At 39.4% G+C, this 27,859-nt stretch overlaps 1 protein-coding gene and 1 pseudogene across 1 annotated transcript in view; both read left to right on the top strand.

Annotated features, from left to right (window-relative positions):
* The window catches only part of LOC106891904 (golgin subfamily B member 1-like), a 58,347-nt gene extending 47,643 nt beyond the window's left edge, over window positions 1-10,704 (top strand). Inside the window, exons 36-44 of the mRNA XM_014948733.1 lie at window positions 364-2,598; window positions 3,011-3,162; window positions 4,311-4,470; window positions 5,859-6,011; window positions 6,394-6,561; window positions 7,408-7,505; window positions 7,861-7,995; window positions 9,175-9,289; window positions 10,072-10,704. Of these exons, the coding sequence (XP_014804219.1) occupies window positions 364-2,598; window positions 3,011-3,162; window positions 4,311-4,470; window positions 5,859-6,011; window positions 6,394-6,561; window positions 7,408-7,505; window positions 7,861-7,995; window positions 9,175-9,289; window positions 10,072-10,230 (3,375 nt within the window). The 3' untranslated portion in view covers window positions 10,231-10,704. The remainder of the gene's footprint in view (window positions 1-363; window positions 2,599-3,010; window positions 3,163-4,310; window positions 4,471-5,858; window positions 6,012-6,393; window positions 6,562-7,407; window positions 7,506-7,860; window positions 7,996-9,174; window positions 9,290-10,071) is intronic.
* LOC106891903 lies at window positions 53-27,859 on the top strand (annotated as a pseudogene).

The raw sequence follows: 27,859 nt of genomic DNA, 5'->3' as shown, positions 1-27,859 counted from the left end.
TACAAGTTATTTAATATTGTTTGTGAGTACATAATGATTGATTACTACTGAATGGGTTGTAAATGATATCTTTTCTATATAAATTTTATTTTAAGAGTTAAACTATAAATTTTAAAGGAATAATCAGCTATTACTGTTTATTGACTTCTTGATTATGACAAGAGGTTTTATAGAGTGCAATAAAGAAAGGACTACTGGATTTTTGATTTTATTTTTATTTTTTCCTGGCTAAAAATAAAAGATATAAGAAGGTTGTTCTTTGGCCATACGGTCTGTATACATACACTTGCTCTGCCAAGGTGAGAAATCTGTCCCCTCAAGGGGGAGCTTTATTCACAGATAAACTTGTTGGAACATTCAAAGAGTGAAGTGGTAAGGCTTACAGAGGAGAATCTAAATTGGAGAAAAGAACTTAAGAAGAAAGAAGAGGAACTACAACTTCGAAAGCGAGAATATGAGAGGCAATTGGAATTTAATCTTCAACAATTGAAATTGGTTCACCAAAGAGAAATTTTGAACCTAGAGGAAAGACACGGTGCCCTTGAGAGAGAAAAAGACAGGGCAATTAGTGAGATTCGTGGTTTGCAAGAGGAAGTTGGCATTAAGGACTCCCAAAACAAGAAAATTCAAGCAGATTTGAATGCGGCTTTGGCACGATTAGCTGCTTTCACAAAGTGTGTGTCCTCTCTTCAGGATGACCGGGACAGGGTAGTCACTGAAATGAAAACCTGGGAAATGCAGTTCAAAGAGGCCATCCAAAGTAAAGAGAAACAGATAGAAGACAGCAATAAAAGAATAATGTCTCTACAGGAGGAATTGAAGGAAAAAATTACTCAGATTCAAGAACTGAATATCAAATATTCAGTGGTAGAGGAAACAAAGGATGAACTGTATTTGAGGCAAAAATCTGTTGATCTACAACGGTATGAAGAGCTCTGCAGAATAAAGGAAGAAAATACGTTTTTTTTTAACAGGCAGCAAGAATTGGAGAGCGTGCTTCAGTCCAAAGAAGAAGCTTTGCAAGCACTCCTTAAGGAAAATAATTCTCTTAATCATCTCATAGAGAATAGTAAAAGTGCAGGAAGAGAGATAAAAGCTCTGGAAAGTAGTTTTACAAGACAAGAACAAGAATTGCAACAGCTTCTAGCTGAGAAGGAAAAAGTCAATGCTGAATTGCAGAAGCAGATCACCATTTCCGAGCAAATGAAGATCATGCTAAATAATAAAGACGAAGAGATTTCCTTACTCATTTCTTCAAAAGGTGATGAAATTTCCGACTATCTGATTCAGGTACAGACTCAACATAAAAAACAAATCGAAGAGTATGAACTTCAGTTAAGGTCTTTGCAGACAGAGAAAGAACGATCTGAGGAGTCCTGTCAGAGGATGGAAAAAGAATTGAGAAACCTCCAGCTGAAAGCGGAAAAAGCAGGTCAAGATAAGGCTGCAATTGCCAGTGAAATAGATGCCTTTAAAAAATCCATGTCGTCTCTTCAGAATGATCGGGATGATCTTTTTTCTAAATACAAAGAACTGGAACATCTTCACCAAGATGTCTTAAATCAGCGGGACAGTCTTATAGTTGGCAATGCCAGTGAGAATAATGCTTTGAAGCAAGAAATAAGGACACTTCTCAATCAGATAGATGATCTCCATTCGGAAAACGCGATGCTAAGTGCACAGCTGATAAAGTACAGGGAAGATCTTAACCAAGTTCTATCTCTGAAAGACCATCAGCTGAAAGACTTACTTAAGCAGAAATTGGATTGTATTAAAAGCCTCGAGCAAGAAAAATATGACCTTCAAAAGCAAATAAAAGAAGTGCAGTTTTCCAATCAATTGCAGAAGGACACTGCTGAGTCTTTGGAACATGAAAATAAAAAATTAGTGTCTAAAATAAATGATTTAGAGTCTTTAATTGCATCCTTAAACAGAGAGAAACTTGTTTCTGAATCTGGAGAGAAGCTGCTGACTAGTGATAGTGTTCAGAAAAAGGAAAGTGTATCCAATGGGCAGTTTGGAGAAAATCTGCAGAAGAAGATTCACGAACTCCAGAAATCAAGAGGCAGAAATACTAAGGATGCAGATGAGGAATACAGTAAGACTCTTTTGACGCTTCAACATGGAGATGAACCTGAGAAGATGTTACTAGAAGTTCAGTCTCAAAATAATGAACTGAGGTCCCAAAACGAGGCCTTTGGGAAAGCAATGACTGCTCTGCAAAACGACAGAGACAGGATAATAGAGGACTTCAAGGTACTTCAGAGCAAATACACAGCTGAACTCAAGACTGAAAGAAAGAAAGGAGATGAACTTGAGGCTGAATTGGATGGCTTTAAATCACATCTTATCAGTACGCTCAAAGAAAATTCTCTTCTCAGTCGGGTTATTCTTGATGCTGCAGATAAGGTTACACTTGATCAGATTGCTGATGGAATTGAAAAGCTCTGTAGGACGTTAGTCAGTCGTGAGATGGAGATTAGCAGGCTCTCATCTGAGTGTGGGAATTATGGTCACCAGATTGAAGCTTTTTCCAAGGCTATGGCCAGTCTTCAGGATGACCGAGACAAATTGCTGCAGGAGCTCAGCAATCAGAAGGTAACTTCTGAAACAAAACAGGGCACAGCTTCATTTCCCATTCATTGCAACAGTATCAATGAGATGAATTCTTTTAAAAGTAGTTTGGATATGCCTAAGAACAATAGGGGAAGATTGGTAAGTTTTAATTAGCTACATCACTTTGTAATTTATTTTTTTTATGTAGAGAATACTTAGAAACATTATGGATTCTGAAGTTTAACTTTGTAAATTATGTGAGTGCAAAGAAAGCATTGTTTCACTAGGGAAGGCATGACAATTTTGGAAATTTAGGTAATTATCCTGTTAAATAGGAGCAAATGGAGGTAAAACATTATTCTGTAATTAGAATTCTAGCACTAATAAAACTTCGATCATACAGTTTTTATAGACTTCAATCGTATAGTTCACTAACCATGTTTACTAAACGTAGGCTAAAGAAGGAGCCAGCCTTGCAGCTGTTGAAATATCAAAACTGAAGACCAAGGTTGATGATTTGGAGAAGGCGTTGCAGCAGACAAAAGCCTTCCAAGCAGAAACTGAGAGAGAGATTGCATCGTACCAGAATGAGCTTGCTGGATTAAGGTATATATTTTAGAATTAACAAACAGTACGTGTGACTCTTGTTTAGAGTTCTTCAGTGACTTCACAACCTGACCTAAAACTGACACAAACCCAAGATTATGTAGCAGGAGGTAGGATAAGAATATTTTTGTGATGTGTGAAATTAACTTCCACAGAGTTGTCTTTGTTCGTGGTTATCCTTCTGTCTTTATTTAATGGTCTCTTTGTTTATGTAAAGTTTCAAACAGTATTAAGTGATTTTTTTCTGTTCTGTTGGTGACTTGGATACATGGACCTACTATTTAAGATTTATTTCAGTGTTTGGGAGTATATTTTCTTCTTAGAGTAATGATTGATATGGCTGAATGTTTTCCCAAAATCTCTTTTTTTAGAAGATGTCTGAGGTGTTGTGTCTTTGGCCCAACTACATATTAAAAATTAACGTCATTTCACATTTGAGCATTATTTTTGTAGATTCAAGAGTCCATTTCAGCATTGTTCACATCGTGCATCATCTGCAACAAGCAAATAATGTGACACTTTGAGCCTAATTCTGTGAATGCCTCATAAGGTCTGCTTTAGAGAAGGAATGGGCAATTTTAAGTGGCATTCAGTGGAGGCAGATCAAGATTTGGTCGTCTTAAACTGCTGTTCTTCAGGTTTTTAAACGTGTGCAGATGATTGAAGTGTGAAAGATGCGATGATCAGTTTGGTGAAGATAATGTTGTCTGAATTTGAGGCCAGTAGGCAGGATCCTAGTGCCTTACTGCATTTTATTGTCTGTAGTGTACTTTCTAGATCCCTAATTAAAGTCTGAGTAAGGTAATATCTTATACTAGAAGCTTTTGGGGGAGGGGGTGTAGGTCAAAAGGCCATTTATTTTTTGCAAATGTGAGCAAGTTAGGATAAAATATTCAGACCTCATTCTAACTTGTAGACCAGTGAACAGCATGAATAACTTCTTCCATTTTTCCCCCCCAAACTTTAGTAGATGTCTTTAAACTGAAGTATATATTGAGGATGTTCATACAGTGCTCTATATTTGCATATAACCGTTCAAACAGTACCGTTACTTATTTCAGAAATAATTGAGTACAGGTTTATCCTTTTCATTCAGTAGAATGTAGTGTGCTCTCATTTAATGTCTAGTCCTACTGTTTTATGTTCAGAATGGAAAACAACCTCCTCCTCTCGGAGTCCCAGGCGCTACGAAATCAGTGTCAAATCACAGTTGCTGAGAAGGACCGGCAGATTGCGGAGCTACAGAAGCTGCAACAGGACATGGTTGTTAAGAAATCAGTCTCTGCTGGCAGCAATTACCCACCCAAGGTAAACAAATGAGGTGTAGCAGGAGGCACAAATCTAATTCCATCAGTTCACCGTAGGAAATGTGCAGCCTGCTTCTGGGAAGAAAATTCAGAAGAGGTTGGGATTGTTTGCTTAAGAAATAAATAAAGGCGGTGGGGGGGGAACCCAAACCCTAATAGTACTGTGGGATGTAAGTGAAAGGAGACTCTACACTCTCACTTGTACAGCTAAGATAGGGGACATTTGGTGATAAATACAAAGCTAGTAAAAGGATGTGCTCTTTCAGGCAATGCAAACAGTTTTTCAGGCACGTTATAGCTACAACCTGTTTCCAGGGACACAGTTTTTAAGAGGATCAGAAAAGGACTATGTAGTTTGCATTACAACAGTAGTATTCAGAATTTGTATACTTGATGCTAAGAAATTTTAAAAATCTAATAAAGTTCATTCATCAGAGCCTAAACTGAGCCCTAATTACTGCAGATTAGAGTAGGACCTAACTGGGCAAAGAAGGGAGAGATGTGCCTAATGGAAGTGTTCGTATCCTTCCCCTGAAGCAGCTGGAGCTGGCTTCTGCCAGGAACAAAATACTAGATTTAGAAAGGCAGCAGCTGAGACCCAGTCTGGCAATCGCTCTCTACTGCCATTAAAGGTTTGAGGAAAGTGTTATTTTAGAATATTCTTATTTGCCTTTTCTGTGCCATTAAAAACAACATTTTAGTTGGTCAAGTTTGTGTCTCATATGCTGTTCGTTTTCTGTGATTAAAATCACAAACACAATCTATTGAACAGTAATGTATCTTGGGTTATATAATATTTAATGGGGTAGAAGTAACTATTTCATGATTGTATAGGAAGTTAGATACCATAAAGCATTAGAGATAGCCCATTTCCCTCCGTTATTGGAGATTAACAACAAAATGTTGACCCTTCAGCGATAAAAAAAGCCAAAGCTGTGAATTAGTCATAAAGTTGGGTGTTAAGTTTTTTTCTCCAAAATGGACTTTGAGTTTTAAATTCATATTTACAAAATAGCTGTTGTACAAGTCATGAATACTATACATTATTAGTTTGAAAATAATTTTTGAAAGGTGTTTTATATTCATCTGGATTTTTCTGGTTTTCCCATTTTTTTTGTGCTTCAAACTATTTGCAAATTAAAGATTAAGTTGGGTTGCCTTTCCATGGTAATTTTTGATTTTCCTTTGTAATTGAAGTAGGGTTGAAAACGCTAAGTAGAAGATTTTTTTTTCTTAGATTTTTTAGAAAATATAAAGTCTCTTGCAGGGGTAGTATTTGAGAAGGAAGTGAAATTATTATGTGGTCTGTATGTATATTTAGTGTTGGAGTTCTATATTATTTAGAAAACTCCTATACCATTTACACTGAATATGCTAATGCTTTTAAAGGTTTTGGAAACTGTCTCCCTCGCTGGAAGTGCAGACGTGCCGGAGGACATCAAACGTGTTTTAGCTGAGAAGAATCAGCTTCAGAATGACCTGCAGCGCTGCCTTCAGGAGATACAACAGAAGGATCTGTATTTTCAGCAGATTAATTCAAAGGTAACTTCAAACAACAGTTGTGATCCTCAATAGCTCATGAGAAGGTCAGCTGGTATCAACATGATATCCTATGCAACCTGAGGCCATTTCCTCTCATCTTACCACTTGTTCCTTGGGAGAAGACCCCACCTCTCTACACCCTCCTTTCAGGGAGTTGTAGAGAGTGAGAAGGTCTCCCCTCAGCCTCCTTTTCTCCAGGCTGAACACCCCCAACTCCCTCAGCCTCACCTCATAAGACTTGTTCTCCAGGCCCCTCAGCGGCTTTGTTGATGCAATTTTGAAACTAGTGCTCGGTTTTCAACATCAGGGTCTCAAATCTGTAGTAATTTCCCAGAGGAGATAATTCCTAATGTTTATTTATTTAAATGTTATTTTTTTTCAGGTTGTGCAGTCAGCAGAAGAGAATGCTGTCTTGTCTGCCCAGTTGAAGACTCTTTCACAGACTCTAAGGGATAACCAGCTTCGTTACACTGACTTGCAAAATCGGTATTTAAGACTAGAGAGGGAATATCAGACCATGCAAGTAACATCTTTCCAAGGCACTGTTCAGGTAAACTATTCTATGGAAGTGTTTTTAGTTTTTTTTTTTTTCTCTGTGCTTACACTTTTTTGATTTTTGTTCTAAAAATGAAGTAAATACTTTTTGTTGTACTGATTCGGTACTTTTGTTGGCTCATGATGCACTGCAGAGAACTGTCTTTATTGTTGTAAAGCTGAGTTTTTTTTTTTTTCTCTGTGCTTACCCTTTTTTGAGTTTTGTTCTAAAAATGAAGTGAATACTTTTTGTTGTACTGATTTGGTACTTTTGTTAGCTGCAGATAACTGTCTATTGTTGCAAAGCTAGTTTTATTTGACTTTCCATTTAAGGAAGCTTTTTACATGCTTTTTTCGGTTTTGAAGTATCATCTTGAATTGATCTGCAGCTGGCAGAGGTAATTGGATGATCACTAATTGTTGGATCAGCAAAGTTTAGTGATAATTCCACAGCAGTCATGAATCATTTTGCAAGGTGTTGGAGTTTCAGTACCCTCTGCCAACCCCTCATACACATCTGTAAGCTTATGCCTTTGTGATCTCTTAATTTTTCAAAAGCTTTCCTATACTGGTTTGGTTATTCAGTAACAATTAATTAATATAATACCCTAAACTATCATATGGATACAAATATAAAGCAACTCTTACTCTTCCCTAAACAGAAATTAGCACATACAAGGAGAACTGTAAACTAAAATACAAAAGAATAACTGAAAATTAAATGAAAATATTAAATGGCACAAAGAGTGGTTGTTTTCCACTGCTTTATGGTGCTTATGGCTTTAATTAAAATAAAGATTTTTAGCGACTAGAAAAATGGTGACTGGCTTTTTTTTTCTTACCCCCCTTTAATATTTTCTAGGCTGAAACTAGAGCAGAAGTTCCCCCTGGAGCGCCGCAGGAAAGGTCTGCAGTTATGGTCGAAATAGACAATATGGAGCTAAATGAACTCAGGAAAAGGTCAGGATTTGAGAGCATGTATTAGCAATATTGTTTTCCTGACAGCTGTGTTGTAAGTGCGAAAGTAATGCTTTTCTATCCCTCTAAGGCATTTGGGGGGGGAAGGGAGAGAAGTGGATTTACAGTGGATTAAGTGAATCATAGTCATATTCTTGAGTTGTTATTATCTGGTAGCATTTTTGGTTTGTTTTAGTAAAGATCAATACTTACTGGTGGCTTCTTAATTCAATACCTAATCTAAAGCATCTAATTATAATTAGGTATCACAAAAAAGAACTTTATTTCATGAAAAAGAGCAAGAAAGTAGTTCTTTTAAGTACATGAAATACTGATTTCAGGTTTCATTGTGTCGTAGGCTTGCAGAGAGCGAGCAACAGTACGAATCAGTGCAGCAGGCACTCTCACAGCTGACAGAGACACTGTCAGAAGAAAAGAGGAGGAGAGAAGCTGCAGAAGAGGCTCTTGGACTCTCTGAGGAGCAGAGTAACAGGTAAAATGCTCCTCTCTGTAAAACGTGGGTTTTTTTCTTTTCAAAGAAAAGTGTCTGTAAAACAGTGTTTCTTTTTCTTACACTTTTGAGGTATGTGAGGGTGAGATTGCTGCATTAAACCCTTGTGTGGCTATGAAATAACTTGCACGTTCAGAGAGACAAAGCCATCTTGCCCTTCTGCTTCCCCTTGGACAAATGGCTGCTGAGATTTTCATTTACACTCTGCCTGGAGTAAATGCAACATGTACTAGAGAGCTGGAAACCAGAACAGCAGGTTTTTTGGTTGCCTTTTATGTTTAGTGAGATCAGTGATAGCTTTTCCTATGGGTGTTGGATTCCTGAGCAAATAATAGAACAAATAGAACAAACAAAAAATAGAACCTCTTTGTGAGTCCACGATGCCTGAAGCAACAAAAATGCATGTGTAACTGTGTTAAAAAGCTAGGTCTAGCTTTATGGATGAAGAAAATGTTATGGGGTTTGGTTTTGGTTTTGTTTTTCTTTATTTAATTTCTTGCTTCGGAGTGTAACTGTGTTAAAAAGCTAGGTCTAGCTCTATGGATCAAGAAAATGTTATGGGGTTTGGTTTTGTTTTTCTTTATTTAATTTCATGCTTCAGGTTTTGGAATCAGTAGTGAGTGGTATTTCTTTTTTTCCAACTTAAAAAAAAAAATCTCATGTGTTTTTCTTTATTTAATTTCTTGCTTCGGATTTTGGAATCAGTAGTGAGTGGTATTTCTTTTTTTCCAACTTAAAAAAAAATTATCTCACATATAACACCTTTAGTACAGACACTGTTTAGATTTAAAATGCCATTATCCATCTGCCTAAATAAAGTGTCCATCATTACCATCATCTGAAACTATTCAATCAGCTAGTGGTGATGGGGGTTATTCTGAATAAATGAAACACCTTGAGAGTAGATTGCAAACAGAGGTGGAAAAAAAACCTGGCAAAGCAAACTAAGTTTTCTATTCAATCAGCTAGTGGTGATGGGGGTTATTCTGAATAAATGAAACACCTTGAGAGGAGATTGCAGGTGGGAAAAAAACCTGGAAACACAAACTAAGTTTAATTGCTTTTCGTGAGGATGTCCCACCAGTAATGTATACAAAATAATGTTTCTTATGTGAACTAGGGCAGATAATTCAGTACTCCACTGTCTCCTTTTCATTTCAGATTTGAAGTAAGCAGTTACAGGTCTGTACCTAGTGAATACACTGTTCAGATGGAGACTGAGGAGGAAAGAGAAGCCTTAATCATCAATCCCAGTGAACATGTTATTGTGCGAAAGGTAAGTCAAAGAAACCTTTTAAAAACCCCTGAATTATGAGTTACTTCAAAGTGTCGTGCATATTGTATACTGCTACTTGCAGACTGAACTGAAGACACCACAGCTCATGATCTTCTTCATGCTGCTGCTCTTTTTCCTGTCTTCCCTCTGCTATACCTTTCTCTCAGCTGCCATTAATTCTTGGAGTGTGGATTTCCCTTCTGAGTGACTGGGAGTCACTGGTTTTGGGTTGTCCTCTTTATATGATACTTGTCTAATCAGCCTTGTCTCTGAAAAGCTGACTGTGAAGCACTCTTGGTGTGTTAGATATCGTGGGGACAGGTGGACTATAGGGGTGTCCACTCAAAATCACAAGCTACTACTGAAACTACACTTTTCCTGAAAAACTGTCCTGAATTTCTTTCTGTTTGGGTTGTGAATAGTGAGTTAAACACAGGCAGCTGTGTAAAACCATATCATGTAGCACATTGCATCTGTCCAAATGAAAATGTGAGTAATGGTATGTATATTGCACATGTGGCCATTAAATAAAGTATGTAGGGATATAATTATGCAGTTATGGAATTACAAGATTATTATGTATTATGTATCCTTTTCTCTCCCCTTATTAAATGCTGTTCTCTTTGGCCTTTAAATCATTTATGTTTAGAGCTTGTGCTGTGGCATCCGTTGCTGCATCAGAGGCAAAAGTTGTATGGTGCCTCAGAAACCTAAGATACAGAGGTACTTCTTCTCCTCTGTATTCATGATTACTTATTTGATGTTTTTTGTTTCCTGAGCAGATGAAAGGAGGAGCCCTTTCCTTCAGAAGATGGGTTCGAGGGCGAAGCCTTTACTGTTCTAAGCTGCTGACCTCCAGAGCGAAATCCCGCTATTTATTCCTCACCTACCTAGTGACACTACATCTTGTTGTTTTACTGTGCCTCACGGGTGTTCTCTGAATACACTGCATTTTCTGGGTAAATTATTTCTCTGTAGGTAATGGTGTGCCAATCCAAGATGATAGACTTTTCACATGCTGCTGTTAAGCTATGCACTGGACACAGTTGTATATATATATTCTTGTTACACTACATGAATCTTACGCTTCTTCAAAGAAATTTGTGTATATCACAGTTGTTCCAAAGTTGACTTGAATTGCTCTTTATCAGTGGAATATTATATTTGCTAAGGAGAAAATATTCCCCTCTGTTCGCCCTATACAGAAACTGCTGCATACAAGTTATTTAATATTGTTTGTGAGTACATAATGATTGATTACTACTGAATGGGTTGTAAATGATATCTTTTCTATATAAATTTTATTTTAAGAGTTAAACTATAAATTTTAAAGGAATAATCAGCTATTACTGTTTATTGACTTCTTGATTATGACAAGAGGTTTTATAGAGTGCAATAAAGAAAGGACTACTGGATTTTTGATTTTATTTTTATTTTTTCCTGGCTAAAAATAAAAGATATAAGAAGGTTGTTCTTTGGCCATACGGTCTGTATACATACACTTGCTCTGCCAAGGTGTGTGGATATGTATATGGTAATGAGGTAAGGTGATGATTAAAGATTCAGAATTGAGATGACATGAAGAAATGTCTTCAGCTTCTTATATTCCATTACTGTTGTTTAAAGGTGCAATTTCTGTAGCTTTTCTTGTGGTTTTTCATTTGATTTCTTTTTTTCATTCACTTGCACTTTTTGTCTTGGTGGGTTTAGTTACTGCATATCTTTGGGGCAAAATGTTCCTCAGCTGCTCAACATGTGAAATTCAAGCTTATAAAGCCCTAACCTTACATATTTTACATACTTGGCCTTCAAGATACAAATGAATAAAGGGTGCATTTTCAACTAAGAGGCTCTAAGAAGCAGAGATTTGCATTCCATTCCTGTAGACACGTAATAGAGTGTTATGGGTTGCATATTAATACATCCATGTTCTGTTACATTGTTCTCTGAAACTGCACAACTATTTTCTGAGTCAAAAAACAGCCCATTTGTGAAGACTCTGGCTGCTGGAAGGTTGTTTTTGAAGTCTCTATTGTTGTTTGTTGGTGTTTGTTCTGTCTGCGTTTGGGCTCACATCTGTATGAAATGGGGATACAGTCCAAGCAAGGCAAGTCTGAAGGAGTTGACATATAGACACAGAAATGAGAATGGAAATGGAAGGATTCCATCAGATTTACTGGTGGCAGACACAAGGTTGTCTTTGGAGAGATTTTAGTGAAGGGAATTACCTGCTTAAGGTCGAAGGATTCTTGGATGTGAGGTTTGCCGCGCAGTCACATGATGGGTTAGAAAGAGGGGCTGGTTGGCATTTACGTTTGCAGAGTCAACGTTTACCAAATTTTGTCTGACTTTCTGCATGGCTTGTGTTTGTCAGCTGGGATGGGAAATACAGCCAGCCGTAGTTAAGTTACCCCTGTAGGTAAATCCTGTAAACTTTCTTCTTTCGATGGTTCTTTAATATTTCTTAGTCTAGTACAGGTCTAGATTTCTATAGAAACCCAATATTTGATATCTGGTTTTGGTTTTCTCCTCCTTTGAATGGCTGGTGGCTGATTCAGTCCCTCTTTTCAGCCGTCGTGTCACCCAAGTCCTGAGATAAGTTGGCTGTTTTCAGTCTTTGCGCCCTTCAAATAAACAACAAGTACAGTTGAAACATGAGTATTGTATGTGGTAAGACTTTTCCCTTTCCAGCTTGAAGATGGCTGTTAACAGAATGATAACGAGCTATTCTTAGCTAATTGTGTTATAAGGAAGCAGAAGGCAATGACAACAGTGGACCCACAAATCCTTACTCATCCAGTGCGAGGGGTTTTTGTCATCAGGGGAGGAAACAATCCTCTGTCACGAGGTGTCACAGGTTGGTGAGTGGGAAAGGAACCAGAGGGGTTAGAAATTCTGCCCTAATTTATCCAGGCCTTTGTGCTGCCCCTGCAATAAACACAAACTGGAAGGAAAAAAGTAGTAGAAAAAAGTAGTTTCCAAAAATGGCTTGACACATGTAGATATTCTGTGAACATCATTCCAGAAGCTGGTATAAATGTAATGGAAGATGAGGTCATGTCATTTACAAAAAGACTTTTACAAATCATCGCTGTTCCCTGTGTAAGTATTGCCCTGAGAGGTTTTTTTTTCATATTCCAGTTCATGATTTTAATGCTTCGCTTCACTCGGTCTGAGATCTTTTGGAGATTTACACACTTGCTTGGACTTGGATGCTGTTTGCCTCAGGCTTTGAAGGAATTCCAGAGGGTCTCCTGGCTTAAGGTAATTCAGGTTTGACTGCGTGGATGCAAGGAAATGTGCAGACCTCCCCCATCACTGGAAGGATCAGTAGTGTGTGATCAAACCTTCTTAGTCTACCTGAAGTCTGGAAGAACATGTCAGTAGTGTTTGCTGTCTCAGCAGCAGGCCTTATGCAGAGACCAAAAAGAAGTGCTTATTGTATTTAATCTTGCACTGAGAATTAGAGAAAAAAAAAATTGAAATCTGGCAAATTTAGGAAATGTATTGAGAAACTTCATCTGGTGAAAAGATTTCCAAGTAGCTGCTTTGTGAAAATTATTATTTTAAACCTATAAATTCAGATATAAAGCAATAACATGACTCAATCAATGACAGTTCTAAGCAGTGCTCTTAGTTCATTCACCTTGTAATTAATTAATGATAAGCAAAGCAAGGGAATATTTTTTTTTTTAATAGGAGATTAACAAAATTCAGGGATTGATTTTTATTGGGGAGTGTCAGTGGCTTCTCTGGAATCTCATCAATCATGAGTAAAAGCATAACCGGTTGCTGCCAGCACTTCAGAGTGTAACTTGTAAAGATCAGCTGGGGTTTTCGTGTGTATTTTGTCTCCAACACTGCACCAACCCCAGTTTTACGTGTTGAGGTCTCTATGAAATGCTGTGTCTGTGCATGAATGGGAATATTATTTCTCACCATGAAGGATTAAACGTCTTCTTCCTATCCAGCCTTCTGTAGAGCCAAGGTATGTTTCTCTACTTTAAAATTCTCTGCTCTTAAATTCTAATCTCTCATCTGATCTCATTTTTGATGTATTTAAGAATTCAGTTTCCTTCTGTTTTACAGTGGTGGAGTCTGGGTACAGTTCCCTAATGTTGGATACTGCTGGGAAATGGTTGGTTTATTGCATTCTAAAAGCCTTTTCCTGAGAATTTTAGAAGAAAATAACCATTCATGGCAACATAAATGAATGTTCAAAAATACCAGCTACTAGAACTGATGGCTAAACGTTCCTATATTAGAGCTGGAATACCCTTCCTTACCGAGTGAAGTTGCCCAAGAAGGAAAAACAAAATCCTTCCCGCTCCTCGACTGCCTAAAGAGGCAATTGTAGAGTCCTAAAAATAATTGAAGGATCTGAAGCAGAAGTCTTGGTGAAATCCAGGCCCCCCCCCCTTTCTAGTTACATTAAGCAACAGTATGGCCCAAAAAACTTCCAAAGTAGGTTTCTAGCACATCACTTTATCAAGTCTAGAAAGGATAAACCTGGCTTTTCTTGACCTAGGAAACAGTCTTTCTGCTTCATTTGTTTCCTAACAGTTCTTTTATAAATACAAGATACAGATTTTTGTTCATTTTCTTCATATCTGAGTCAGATTTTAATTTTCTGGACTGTAAGAATGCTTCCCTGAAGTTCTGTGTGTTCCTTTGGTCAGATAAACGTGCCTGGTTTGACAGTCATAAAATAGTAAGCATTTTAAGGAATGCATTGTGAGCACCTCCATGAATTGTTGAATATTAGCGGTTGAAAACACGTGCGTTCTTTGACATCCCAAATTGGTCATTGGCTTTTATTTGTGATTAGAGTGAGCATGTAATTTTGCACAGCTCAGCAGCTGTATTATTGAATCCCTGCAATTAGAACATATCCAGAAGAAAAATTAAATATTTTTATGCCAGTTGATGAATAATATTGTACCTCGTATGTTGTTACATTATTTGAGGCAATCATGATAGGCTTCATAATGCATACATGATAAACTTAATAAAATCTTATTTTCATAAGTGAGTTTTCTTTTATAAAATCTCTGTTTTATGTAAATCAATGTTTTTTTCCAAATGTATATTTTGAAAACTTATTTCACCTGCAGCAAGGAGGAATAATGTCACTGTTTAAAGGCAACAGTGGAACATAGACATAAAGTTCAACCACATGTATAAAGTTTAGGGAACCAAGAAGAGATTATACCTTTTTCATCTATAATTCCTTCCCTTCATTGCTTTGTGCAATGACAAAGGACCCATCCCTTGTGGAGAACCATGAGTTTGCACCAGGTGTGACATACTGTCCTTTTTGGAGCTGCCTTGCTCTTCTGGTGGGTTGACAGAGGATGTTAGTACACAGGTGGTTACTGATAAATTCACATTTTAGTTCCTTGCACATTTTGGGGGTGTGTTCTGGAACGGCAGTAGCAGGTAGTCACGTGGAGTTTTAACTTAAAAATGATAGTCTGTCTCTAATATGCGTGAGATACTGCACTAAGATTAGAATAATATACTTTTCAGGGTGTTATGGTTGGAATGGGTCAGAAAGACAACTATGTAGGGGATGAAGCACAAAGTAAAAGAGGGATCCTGATGCTGAATTACCCAATTGAGCGTGGAATCATCACTAACTGGGATGACATGGAAAAGGTGGGTGTTTATTTTTAAGATAATCTTGTTGAGGCTTGCAAATCAAAGGGAAAATCCTTGAAGAAATTGTAATCACACTGTGTGTAAAAGGATGGTACAATGTGCTCGTGCAGGAGTTGATCAGGTCTTGGCACTTCTAGGGTTACTATTCTTTTAAAAAACAAATGCTTATTTCTCATTAGATTTAGCCGAATGTTAAAAAAAGTATTTTATGCTTTGTACTTCCTCTTCTGAATCTTGAAGTTCCTACTAAGGCAGAACGTTTGACAATGATAGAAAGTGGCTAAAGGAAAAAAAATACAGGTTGTGACTCATCAGAAGTGAATCAGGGAAATATTAAAGATACGTTACTGAAGTTGGGAATAAAAACTGGGAGGTGGAGGGGTGATGTCTTCCCCTCCTTAGTACTTGCCTACATGAGGGACAAGATGATGAGTGATGATCACATCTTGTATTACATCTGACATTCTCACTGTCAATTAAAGAGGAAAAGACAGATTGGGGCTTCCTACCCCTCTACTAATTCTTTGAGAGCGGGATTTTTTTTTTTTCCCCTGAAGCATGTTTTTCTGTTGCCAATTCCAGTTAGCTTTCAGCATCTGGATGGTGAGAAGGCATCTTTAGTCCCTATGGAGCACGACTTTCTTGGAGTGTGGCCGGTGCAATGACCTCTCTGTGACATGATGTCCCAGAGCTGGCACAGGCAATAAGGTGTGCTTGTGGGACATGCTGGAGAGGTAGGGGGAAGCCCTAAAGACACTCTCACTCTGCTAAATATCTCTGATATCCCATGTGTCCTGGTCTCTTCAGGAAGCATCTGAGTCTGTACATGGAAATATTGTACCCCTTCCTTAGAGGCAGGAGTGCAGTTCAGTTCATTGTCATCTCCAGGTGGAATGGTATGGGAAGGAAACTCCACAAGCAAATGTTTCTAGCAATGTTTTCCTGTGGAAATACCACTGAGAGAGAGACACAGAGCTGATGTTGGTTTGTAGTCCCACTTGCTGAAAAGAGGTGTGTAAAATTATAATATCTATGTCATAAAGTCATTATTGTGTTATATTCATAAACTCAAAGTGCTTATTGTGTCATATTCATGAACTCAAAGTGCTAAGTGCAGAGTGTTCCAGCTTATAGAATCACAGAATCATAGAATGGTTAGAGTTGGGAGGGACCTTAAAGATCATCCAGTTCCAACCCCCTGCCCTGGGCAGGGACACCTCCCACCAGACCAGGTTGCTCCAAGCCCCATCCAGCCTGGCCTTGAACCCCTCCAGGGATGGGGCACCCACAGCTTCTCTGGGTAACCTGGGCCAGGCTCTCACCACCCTGACAAGAAAGAATTTCTTCCTGAGTTCTCATCTAATCTCCCCTCTTTCAGTTTAAAACTGTTACCCCTCATGCTATCGCTCCACTCCCTGATAACGATGAACTCACCGAAGTCGATACAGCAGCAACAGGAATTCCCCAGTTCATATTTGGAAATAAATTGCCCACCTACTCCTCTAGATGGAAGCACAGGATTTGCATTTCATTATTTCACTGCTTCCTGAGAGGACACTTTGCTCGTTTCTGCAGAGTTAGAAAGCCTACCTCATACATCCCGGCACGTTGTTCTTCCTGATAAAGTTTCCTGCTGGCTTCCTGAGAGGACACTTTGCTCGTTTCTGTAGAGTTAGAAAGTCTACTTCATACATCCCAGCATGTTGTTCTTCCTGATATCTGCATTCAGCAAGAAATTATTTTTCCCTGTAGGAAAAAAAATAATAATTAAAATAAATGTGGGGTTCACTGTTTTGTTTTCTTCCCTCAGCAACTGGTCATCTGGAAATTGTCCTGAGTATGAGACACACCGGTATGTGTTTTTTCTCTGGATAAGGCTGAATGCTAGAGCAGACTATCTAAAATTTAGTTAGGAAAAGGAATTGGAGAAGGTAGAAAAGGTGGGATGTGCTTTACTGTAGTGCAACCTTGTGGCTAGATGGATTGTTTTTTAGGGTATAATGTGGTGGAGGCTTCATGCAGTGCAGTAATTCAAATAATAGTCAGATACTACGTGGGTTCTTGTGGTTTGGACTCTCCTTCTCTTTGTCACTTCAATGGATGAAGGAACTACTTGTAAAAGTGGGTCCCTGGCCCAAACTTATCTTCTTCTGACAGACAGCTGGCAACATGCAGAGCTGGCAAAGATACCCCAACACTGTGTTGTACACAGACTTCTTGCTGGGACCAGGAGCAGAGTGGGACAGAAAGTGGAGGCTGCTTGCAAGGAAATGAGCAACAAATAGAAAAAAAAAAGAAGCATGAGAGAAAGGCAGTGAAAGGGAAGAGACAAGAGATGGTGTTGATAACTGTTGTGATTATTGCAAATAAGGGAATCATAGAATCATAGAATTGTCTAGGTTGGAAGGGACCTTAAAGATCATCTAGTCCAACCATCAACCTAACTCTGACAAAAAAATAAATAAGGAAAAAAAGCATATATGCATATAGGAAAAAAAAAAGCATGTATGTATATATTTAATCTATAGGCTTCCCTGATTCAGTCAAATGATTACATACATATCTTAACTTGCCCTGAAGCTCTGGAACACCCACACGCATGTGCACACACTCTTCTGGCTGAGAGAAGTCCTAAAATTAAATTCCTAAAGTTTTGGTGCTAAGGGAATGTATGTATATATATATTTATACATATAAGTATATCAATAGACATATATGTGTGTGTTCCCCCCAGCCCAAGATTTTTTTAAACCAGTTGTCTGATTTTGATCCGAACCACAAATTTCCTTCCCAGCGCTTGGAAATACTACTACTAAAAGCATCCCAGTGTAGAAGAAACAAGGGAATTTCTGGGTGACTGGGCCAAAAATGGGACGAAAGGCATAATAATGCAGTGCCTGACCATCCCCACGTTACAAAAAGCAGGGGGGTCACCACAAGGTTGAGCTGAGCGTGCGTGTGTGGGGGAAAAAGCGAGAGTGAGGATGCTGCAGGACACACAGATACTCGTGTGAATGGGGAGGAGAGCGTGTAGGGGATGAAATGAAGCATTCTGCTTCTCCCCTGCTTCAGTTCACAATATTCAAATGGGGCCCGCTCGCTTTCCCACTGGATAATGACACAGAGCACTGTACGTCACTGCTCATTTGATCTCAGTAACTGAGCTGACAACGTATGGGAGGGAAAGCGTCGGGATGGAGCATTTTCTGGCTCTGGTGACTATGTAAATGTTTAATATAAGTGTTGGAATAATTCTTCCTCAGTAACTCCTCTTGGCTGCTGCGCTCGCTGCTTACATTCAGTTCTCGTGATCTATAAAATCCAACACGGAACTGTATATTTTTTTCGCATCCCAGTGTAGAAGAAACAAGGGAATTTCTGGGTGACTGGGCCAAAAATGGGACGAAAGGCATAATAATGCAGTGCCTGACCATCCCCACGTTACAAAAAGCAGGGGGGTCACCACAAGGTTGAGCTGAGCGTGCGTGTGTGGGGGAAAAAGCGAGAGTGAGGATGCTGCAGGACACACAGATACTCGTGTGAATGGGGAGGAGAGCGTGTAGGGGATGAAATGAAGCATTCTGCTTCTCCCCTGCTTCAGTTCACAATATTCAAATGGGGCCCGCTCGCTTTCCCACTGGATAATGACACAGAGCACTGTACGTCACTGCTCATTTGATCTCAGTAACTGAGCTGACAACGTATGGGAGGGAAAGCGTCGGGATGGAGCGTTTTCTGGCTCTGGTGACTATGTAAATGTTTAATATAAGTGTTGGAATAATTCTTCCTCAGTAATTCCTCTTGGCTGCTGCGCTCGCTGCTTACATTCAGTTCTCGTGACCTCTAAAATCCAACGCGGAACTATATATTTGTTTTTTGTAGAATATAATTATCCGTTAACATTATGGTTATCATTAGGTCGAATCTAATAGTTTTCACTGCCCAATCATGCCTGGTTTTGAGGAAGAACCCTGCAAGGTTTAGGCAGGGCCCTGCTTTATGAGTCCAGGTTTGTTCCTCACTGCTGGAATTGCTGGTAGTTTGTTAATTTGTGGAAGCATAGAGGTTTCCTTCTCATCCCTTAGTTCTTTCCTGTCTGAAATGGCAGTCTTCTTATATCTGATTTACATTTTTAACTTTTACATTACAACTTTCTCTTTTATTCAACTCCTCCCTGTATTTGTATTCTAAACTTTCAACTCGAACATGGCCCAGCATCCCAAGCTCCAGTTCCAGAAACATCTGATAATTTTTTTTTAAGGGATTGAGATGGAATTGAATTTTTTTTAGGGCTGACAATTATCTTAATAATTCCAGCTGTGAACATCTATTGACTTTTTGGCAAGCTCCAGTTCCAGAAACATCTGATAATTATTTTTAGGGGATTGAGATGGAATTGAATTTTTTTTTAGGGTTGATAATTATCTTAATAATTCCTGCTGTGACTTTTTGAGTTCTTCAGATTTAGGTAAGATCTTTTTTTCCACTTATATTCATTTTGGAGCATAATAGCACTTATTTCTATGACATTAATGAAATAAACTTATCCAAAGAATATCCTGATGTTTTGTGCTCGGAAGCAAACCTGTGGGGTCAGGCAAAGCTGGAATATGATAAAAAATGGGGGAGAAAAAAGGAGTAGGAGTAGGAAAGAGTTGAACAAGAAGGTAAGAAATATTTCATCTTGTTACTGAACAGTCTGTCTTTGAGCTGGCATCAAGAAAAAAATCCCTTCCAGTAGACAGCTATAGTCCTCAGGCAATCAAAGTGAACCTCTTTTGATCCAGGTGGCAGCTTCCGACATGAAAAAATGTGACAGTACTTTATGGACTATGACTAAGAAATTTAGCTACTCTGTCGTAAGTGAAGAATTTGATTCAGGATTTACTGGGTGAAATATCTGTGGCATAAAAGGCCTTTTGCTTCTGTGGACTCCTAAAGAGTGTCTGGGTGATGACTTGCAACCGAAGCAGTCTCCAAGCAGCTTGACGTGGAGAAGTCCTTCCAGGTCAAACAACTCGGTGGTTGACTCAGCTTCTGTGTGGGGGCACTGGGGGAGGGAACTCACCGGTGCCCCTGCTTCGAAAGGGTTGTCTCTGCTCTGTTTAGGGAATCGAAGTGGAAGGACTCCCTTGTGCAGGTTATATTCCATTGTTACAGACAGTAGAAACCCAATGGTTTTGGTTCTAAAAGAGAGTTGAATTTGGCAGATTATTTCCTGCATGTTTTCTGTCTATTTCAATATATTATAGAATTATAGAATTTCCCAGGCCGGAAGGGACCTCCAAAGGTCATCTAGTCCGACCTCCCCGCAGTCAGCAGGGACACCCCCTACTAGACCAGGTTGCCCAGGGCCTCGTCGAGCCTCTCCTTGAATATCTCCAGGGATGGGGCCTCAACCACCTCCCTGGGCAACCTGTTCCAGTGCTCCACCACCCTCCCAGTGAAGAACCCTCTCCTCATCTCCAGTCTAAATCTGTTCCCCTCCAGCTTGAAGCCATTGCCCCTCGTCCTGTCACTGCAGGCCTTTCTAAACAGGTTCTCCCCAGCCTTCTTGTAGGCTCCCTTCAGGGACTGGAAGGCTGCTATTAGGTCTCCCCGGAGCCTCCTCTTCTCCAGGCTGAACAACCCCAGCTCCCTCAGCCTGTCCTCGTAGCAGAGGTGCTCCATCCCCCTGATCATCCTCGTGGCCCTCCTCTGGACCCTCTCCATCAGGTCCATGTCCTTCTTATATTGAGGGCTCCAGACCTGCACACAATACTCCAGGTGAGGTCTCTTCTTCAAAGAGAACCAACTATATTTGAAGTTGATAAACTTAATGACAATCCAGAGAGTCTTTGCGTAACCCAGTCACGGATTCTTGCCACTATTAAGTAGCTTTCAAGAAAAGCCACAGAAAGACCCATCAACTATGTTTGGATGAATTAAGACATGGTAAAAAAAAAAAAAAAAAAAAAAAGGCAATTGGACTGTATTTGAAAAGCTGTCTGTAATTCTGTGAAGAGAACAAATTATTTTCAGAACCCTTTTCTAAAGTGATTTTCGTTTTTAGATTTGGCATCATTCCTTCGATAACGAACTCCGGGTTCCACCAGAGGAACACCCCATCCTGCTGATTGTGGCCCCCCTCAATCCCAAGGCCAACCATGAAAAAATGACTCAGGTAATTGTCTGGATGCCGTGCCACAGATCATTTCAGCGTGGAAGCAGCTAAAAATATAGATAGTCCTGGGTATTCACCTTTCTTCTTAATCTGGGAGATAATCCCTTTGGGTTTGTGAGGGTTAGCATGCTGGCTGAGCCATGGTGAGACAGCAAGTGTTGCCATAATACCAGTTTTCTGGATGGCCCTAAAATGTTTTATATTTGTTTATGGCAGTGAGATATATGGAACTAGCCTCTGAAAAGCTGGAAGGCATTTCCTTTGTTCACAAGACTCCGTGCTCAGTTCTGGAAGCGGAGAAGCTGGAGGCTAAGGTGGCTTCTCACTACGCCCCAAACACTCTGAGTTTTGGGGTGTGGATAATGTCAACCCAGGATTCATGTAATTCTTTTGGATGGAGTTATGAGTTATTGATGTATTTAAATCTGAGGTTTGCAAGTGCTGTAACACTGGTCATGTATCAGCTGAATCACACTTCTGTGTGAGTTTTGGATCAACGATGCCTTTCATGTGCCTACCTCTGGCCACCAAGAGTGCTCAACTTGTAGTAGCCCAGCTCCTTAGCTCGTGGTGTGCCAGCTCCTGCTTTCTACCCTGAAGACTGTCACTTTATCAGCACTTTTGCATCAGATGAAATCACAGAATCCCAGAATGATATGTGGTTGGAAGGGACCTCTGGAGATCATCTAGTCCATCCCCCCTGCCAGAGCAGGTCCGCCCAGAGCAGGTTGCACAGGAACGTGTCCAGGTGGGTTTTGAATGTCTTTAGAGAGAGACAGATCATCTAGTCCATCCCCCCTGCCAGAGCAGGTCCGCCCAGAGCAGGTTGCACAGGAATGTATCCAGAGGGGTTTGAATGTCTCCAGAGATAGATGGAGACTCCACCACCTCTCTGGGCAGCCTCTTCCCGGGCTCTGCCACCCTCAGAGTAAAGAAGTTCCTCCTCATGTTTAGATGGAACTTCCTATGTTCCAGTTTGTGCCCATTTCCTCTTGTCCTGATATGATAGTTACCGTATCAGAATTTGGGTTTTTTTAGAAGATTTGAGTGAAGATGATTGAAGGCCATCAGTTTGTGCCCATTTCCTCTTGTCCTGATACGCTTAGTTACCATATCAGAATTGGGGTTTTTTAGAAGATTTGAGTGAAGATGTTTGAAGGCCATAAAGCAGATGACTTTGTGGAACTCCCAACTGGAGCACATCTTTAGGGATCAGGGGGAAGAGTGTTCAAAGGCTGGAGTCTTTGCTGGCTTGGGAAAACGAGTTGTCAGAAGCAAACTTAAGTGATGTTTTGCTAAACATTTTTGCCCATGACATACCCAGTCTGATGTACCAAACTCAGCTCAGAAACAAAAGTTGACCTCTGAGGTTTGTATTGAAGCAAACTTAAGTGATGTTTTGCTAAACCTTTTTGCCCGTGACATACCCAGTCAATGTACCAAACTCAGCTCAGAACCAAAAGTTGACCTCTGAGGTTTGTAGATTTTAAAGCAGCCTTCTGGCCAAAAGTCCAGAAGTTACACATTTAGCTGGTGATGTAACCAGAAGCGTGATTTAAATACAGATATAGGTTTAAAATCACCTGGGAAAATTGGACATGGCTCTGCACTTCCCTTTGTGCCCACTTTTGGCATATATTTAATAGGAAGATTATGCATCAATTTAGCAACAGTGTAAATAAACTAATTAAGTAGTGAGCTTGACAGCACGCATTACTGGGAGATAATACAACTGGGAGATAATAAACATCAGCAGACCATAAGAAAAGCCTGGTTTATAACAACCAGGGGGTGTGGTTCATACAGTAGGCATGTCTAGGACTGTTTCTCTGTCATTATACTGTAATGATAAATCCTGCTTCAAGATTGTTTAAAAGCTTATTGTTTATTACTGATTGCATTAAATTCATTACGTTCATTAACTATGAAATATTGGTAATTTGTGCATTTTTTAATTGGAAGCATACTTTTAATTAAAAGTAGAGTTTATTGGCAAAGGTATCGGCTTATGAAATCCGAAGTTTAAGTTTAACCCCCTGATGTCAGTGGCTCTGATGGGTATGATGGTGATGGTTGAGTTGCCATCCCTGGGGGTAATTAAAATATGTGTAGACATGGGGCTTAGTGGTGCATCTGGCAGTATTAGCTTTATGGTTGGACTTAATCTTCAGGGTCTTTTCCAACCTGAAGGATTCTTTGATGGTGCCAGCAGCACGTCTGGCGATGGGGTACAGGGCAGGGGACATTGGTTTAAGAAAGGATAAAGCACATCAGGTTGTCCAGAGTGTTTTCCTCAGCAGAGCTCCAGTGGAAGTCCAGCTGGAAATAAATGTTATTCCATCTGCTTGGATAAAACTGCGGCGTGTCTGACAGAGGAGATGGAAAGAACCAGATCTTGTTAGAGTAGAGGAGGTGGGGGATGAGACAAGAGAATATGGCTAAGGTCTCTGGAAAGAGAAAAGATAAACCATTGTGTTTGCTGGGGGGGCAGACTGAGATGTAATGCGTTTAAACTAGACCACGTGAGGTTTTAGCTAGAGATCAAGAAACCCTGATAATAGTAAGTATAGTGTATCACTAGAGTTGTTTGCCAGGGGAATCTGTAGATGCTCCAGCAGAAGAATTTCTGAGACAGAACCTGTGTCAGAAAGGGCTGATTCTTCCTGGAGATGGGAATAAACAGATTATTCCTCATGGCTTCTTCCAGCTGTGTCTTCTATAAATCTTTTATATGTATGTGTGTATATATATATATGAAAAAAAAAGAAGAATATTTTTGATTGCTGCATTCTTGCAGTTCTGTCATCAGGGTAAAAAAGTTATCCCAAGGTGTCAGCTTCAATTAGTGTTGTCAGTAAAAATCTGCCCTAGGCTGAGGTTAATGGAAAGATATCCACTGACTTCCATGATTTTTTCATGAAATCCTAAAGAAAACATAGCATGCTGTTCACGGAAGAACCACAGTTCAGTAGGGACTCAGGAGTGGTAACTGGCGGTGTTCATTAAAAAAAAATAATTAAAATTTACTGTTTCTTCAGATACTCTTAAGTGTAGATCCTAAAGGTTTTCAAATTCTTCATTCCAGATTATGTTTGAGACGTTCAATGTGCCAGCCATGTACGGAGTGATTCAGGCCGTGCTGTCTCTGTACACTTCTGGAAGAACGACTGGTGAGACTTTCTGGGAGTCATCTTTTCCACCCGTCCTTCCTGTGGATGTATATGCACATACACACACACAGATGTATGTTGATGATGGTGCACCAGCTGTGTATTAAAGAAGAACTGACAGCCATATGGAGACTAAATACTTCCCACCGCGCTGTGCAGGTACTTCTTGGTTGGTTTCAACTTCATGGCAGGATGGGTGTAGATTTATGACCTTCTGCTTGAAAACCTCAAGTGACAACAGCACAACTCTTGAGATGAAAAGTGACACGGTTTGATACTGCCCTTAACTGCATGGCGTGGAGAAGATGTTCTATCTTAACCAGATTCTTCCAAACCCATGGTTCCTTTTTCCTTTAGACCTACCTCTACGTTAAGCTCCATTCCCAGTTAAAAAATCCCCAACCATTGAGTAGCTAAATGAAAATATTTCATTTAAATGTTGAATTTCAGTCACCTAAAGATGTCTGCTGTTAAGCAATCATTAGAATCAGCATGGAGGTCTCTTCTTATTGCCATTTAGAGTCTGATCAAGCATTGAGATGATAAATTACTTCTTAGCAACCCTTAGGTCTTTGTATACTTTGAAAAAAATTAAAATACCATCTGTCTTTGTAGCCTGATGCCACAATAAAATTTTGTATAAAAAGATTGCCATCTTACAGGAATTATGATTGTCATAAATACTTGGTTTATGCTTAAAATTCAATTATTTGTGTGCATGTTTGGTATCAGAAAAGCTTTATTCATATTGAGTGGAAAATATGTACTTTATTTCCTATCCAAGAATAGAAGTAATAGGTGCACAGATAAACCATTGTCATTTTTTCTCTGTTGGGGTGGTTTATTTTAATGTCAGTTTCATTTTTTTTCAGTTTTATAGATTTATTTTTTTTAACTGTATATTATTTCATGTCTTTAGAGTGCTAGAGGTCGTCTGAAATGAGAGCCTCTGCCTCCGTATAAGATCATTATTGCTAGCATCCGTTCAGGAAGAGCAATGCAATCAAATTGCTGAATGTTACATGTCTTTTTTTCCCCAAACGCAGTTGCTGTTTAGTTTGTGGTAATGATTTCGTCTCTCATGAGCATCTCTTCAGTTATAGACACGGCAGAGGCAATTGGCTTGTGAGCATCTTTATTTGTTGTTGTGTGTTTCAGCTGTGAATATGGAGCACGTGGAAACCCTGTATCAGTGGGAAATAACCAGCATCTCCTTTTCTTTCATTTTCTATGATGATCTTAAATTAGGTTTATTCCAACCAGAATGATTCTATGATTCTATGTATGTTGAGCCCTGAGGATGAGGAAGGATGCCACCGTGTTAGGAAATCCTAAGTCACTGGCAAATATAACTTTGTTATCTTTAATTGTACCTCTCCCACAGACAAAGGAACAAAGTCAGTAGCTGGTAATGGATGAGCCTCTGGAGGTTTGATCAAGATTTTGTGACATAGACACGTAAACATTAATCTTTACAATATTCTGTAGTACAGTGTATGTTTTTATTTGCCGATGAGGGGAAATTTGGTAATGCAAAGGGAAAGTAATGTTGTTGGGACAACAGAGAGGTCATAATACAATGAACCATAGGACCATCAATGACTCAAGGAAATGTGCATGAACAAATCTATCTCCTTGCTGTCATACTGTACATTGATTAAAAACTTTCCTGACTGTCTGCAGCGGAATGGGAGATTGTGAGAGATGTCAAGGAGAAGCTTTGTTATGTGGCATTGGATTTTGGAAATGAAATGGCAACTGCTGCTTCCTCCTCCTCTCTTGAGAACAGCTATGAGCTTCCTGACGGACAAGGCATCACCATTGGGAATGAACGGTTCCTATGCCCAGAAACTCTCTTCCAGCCATCCTTCATAGTTGGGACAGGCCTTTTCTTTCTAGGGACTTGACAGAAAATGAGAAAAAGAATTTCTTAGGAAGTATAGACAGCCTTCAGCTGTAGGAAGGGAGCTATTTAACCTCAAATGTCCTTAGAAACATGCAGCTTCTATTGAATTAATCGGTTCTTTAGAAGCTACGAAAACTGCTCCTACTGCTGCTGGACACAAAGATGCCTGTCAGTTTAGAAATACCTGAATTATAAGATTATTTCAACCCCTTATAAATGCAGTAGAGTTTCTAAAGTGATGTCTTAGAGTACTGTCAGAAAATCACGTTTTTTATCTTAACTGGTTGATATATAACTGCACAGTGCTGCTTATGTGGATTTTAAATCTAGATGCTGTTTCTGCTTATTGTTTTTTTTGTAATAATCTGTAATTTAATCATACGCTGCTTATGTGGATTTTAAATCTAGATGCTGCTTCTGCTTATTGTTTTATTGTAATAATCTGTAATTTAATCATACAAAATCAAATCATGCATTATTTTCCAGTAGTTTTATCTTAGTGTTAAAATTTCCATTCTGTGCCATGGATGACTGACACTTTATGTGGTAACTCGTGCTGCCCTCCCGGATTTCCCACTTCCCACTTAAATTCCACGCTTGAGGACTGAGCAAAATGGCTGCAGGCGGTTTGGCAGGATTTCCATTAAACTAAATGGTGAATTTCTACACTACGTTTGTGTGTAGAAATGAAACGATTCAAGCATTAACATAGCTCTTGAGTTCTGCATTTGAGCATCAGCAGGAGTGATGTTCAAATATTCTATATTTAAGCATGAGCAGGATAAATTCTCTTTAGTAGACAGAGGGATTTGGCTGCCAGAAGTGTATCAGGGATCACAGCTGGTGCTAAACGGTCGCTGCATTTTGGGCTGTCTGCAGATATGGGCTGCCGTATTTGCCTGCTCATCATAACATCATAGCATCTCTGTTGGCTTGAGGTGGAAGACAAAATATGGCAGCCTTTCCACCTCTGAGGTGCTTTGCTTCATCGGAGTTGGGCTCCTGTGATGGAAACCCTTCCACCTCCTCACTTCATCCAGAGAGATGTTTGCTGTGTTACCTGCTTGTGGCTTTGTTTACAACAGATTGCACTTCTCTCTTCTAGATGATTGCACCACCTGAACGTAAATACTCTGTCTGGATTGGAGGTTCCATATTGGCATCTCTGTCCACTTTTCAGCAAATGTGGATCAGTAAAGATGAATATGAGGAAGCTGGTCCCTCTATTGTCCATCGCAAGTGCTTTTGACTTCTTCCATCATGTTCTGTCAGTGATAAGTACCGCCGTTTCTCTACACATCACCTGCCCTCGTTCGCCTCGGAGGGTGGCATGGTTTTCTTCCACATGTCAAAAACCACACTGTCTGGATGACATTCGAATTAGTGAACCACTTGTAATTTTTTTCATGCTAAAATGAGACTAACATTTCATTGATGGGTATTTTCCAGAATTAATAATGGTAGTTACACTGTACATTTTTATAGACCTCCATCCAGGAGGTGCCACACAATGCTACTGGGTCTCAGTCCCTGCTAATAGATGGGAAGTCTGCAATATGCACGAGTGATTCTTTCAAACTCAAACATAATGCAAGATTTAGGTACCAGAGAAGGCTTATTTTATGCAGTTAAGTGGTACACAGGGTTCTTCTAAGGGGATACAGTGGATT

This window comes from Calidris pugnax, unplaced genomic scaffold, assembly GCF_001431845.1.
Source record: "Calidris pugnax isolate Ruff unplaced genomic scaffold, ASM143184v1 scaffold107, whole genome shotgun sequence".
Lineage (NCBI taxonomy): Eukaryota > Metazoa > Chordata > Aves > Charadriiformes > Scolopacidae > Calidris > Calidris pugnax.
The sequence above is the reverse complement of the archived record's forward strand: the minus strand, read 5'-3'. Positions and strand labels throughout refer to the sequence as shown.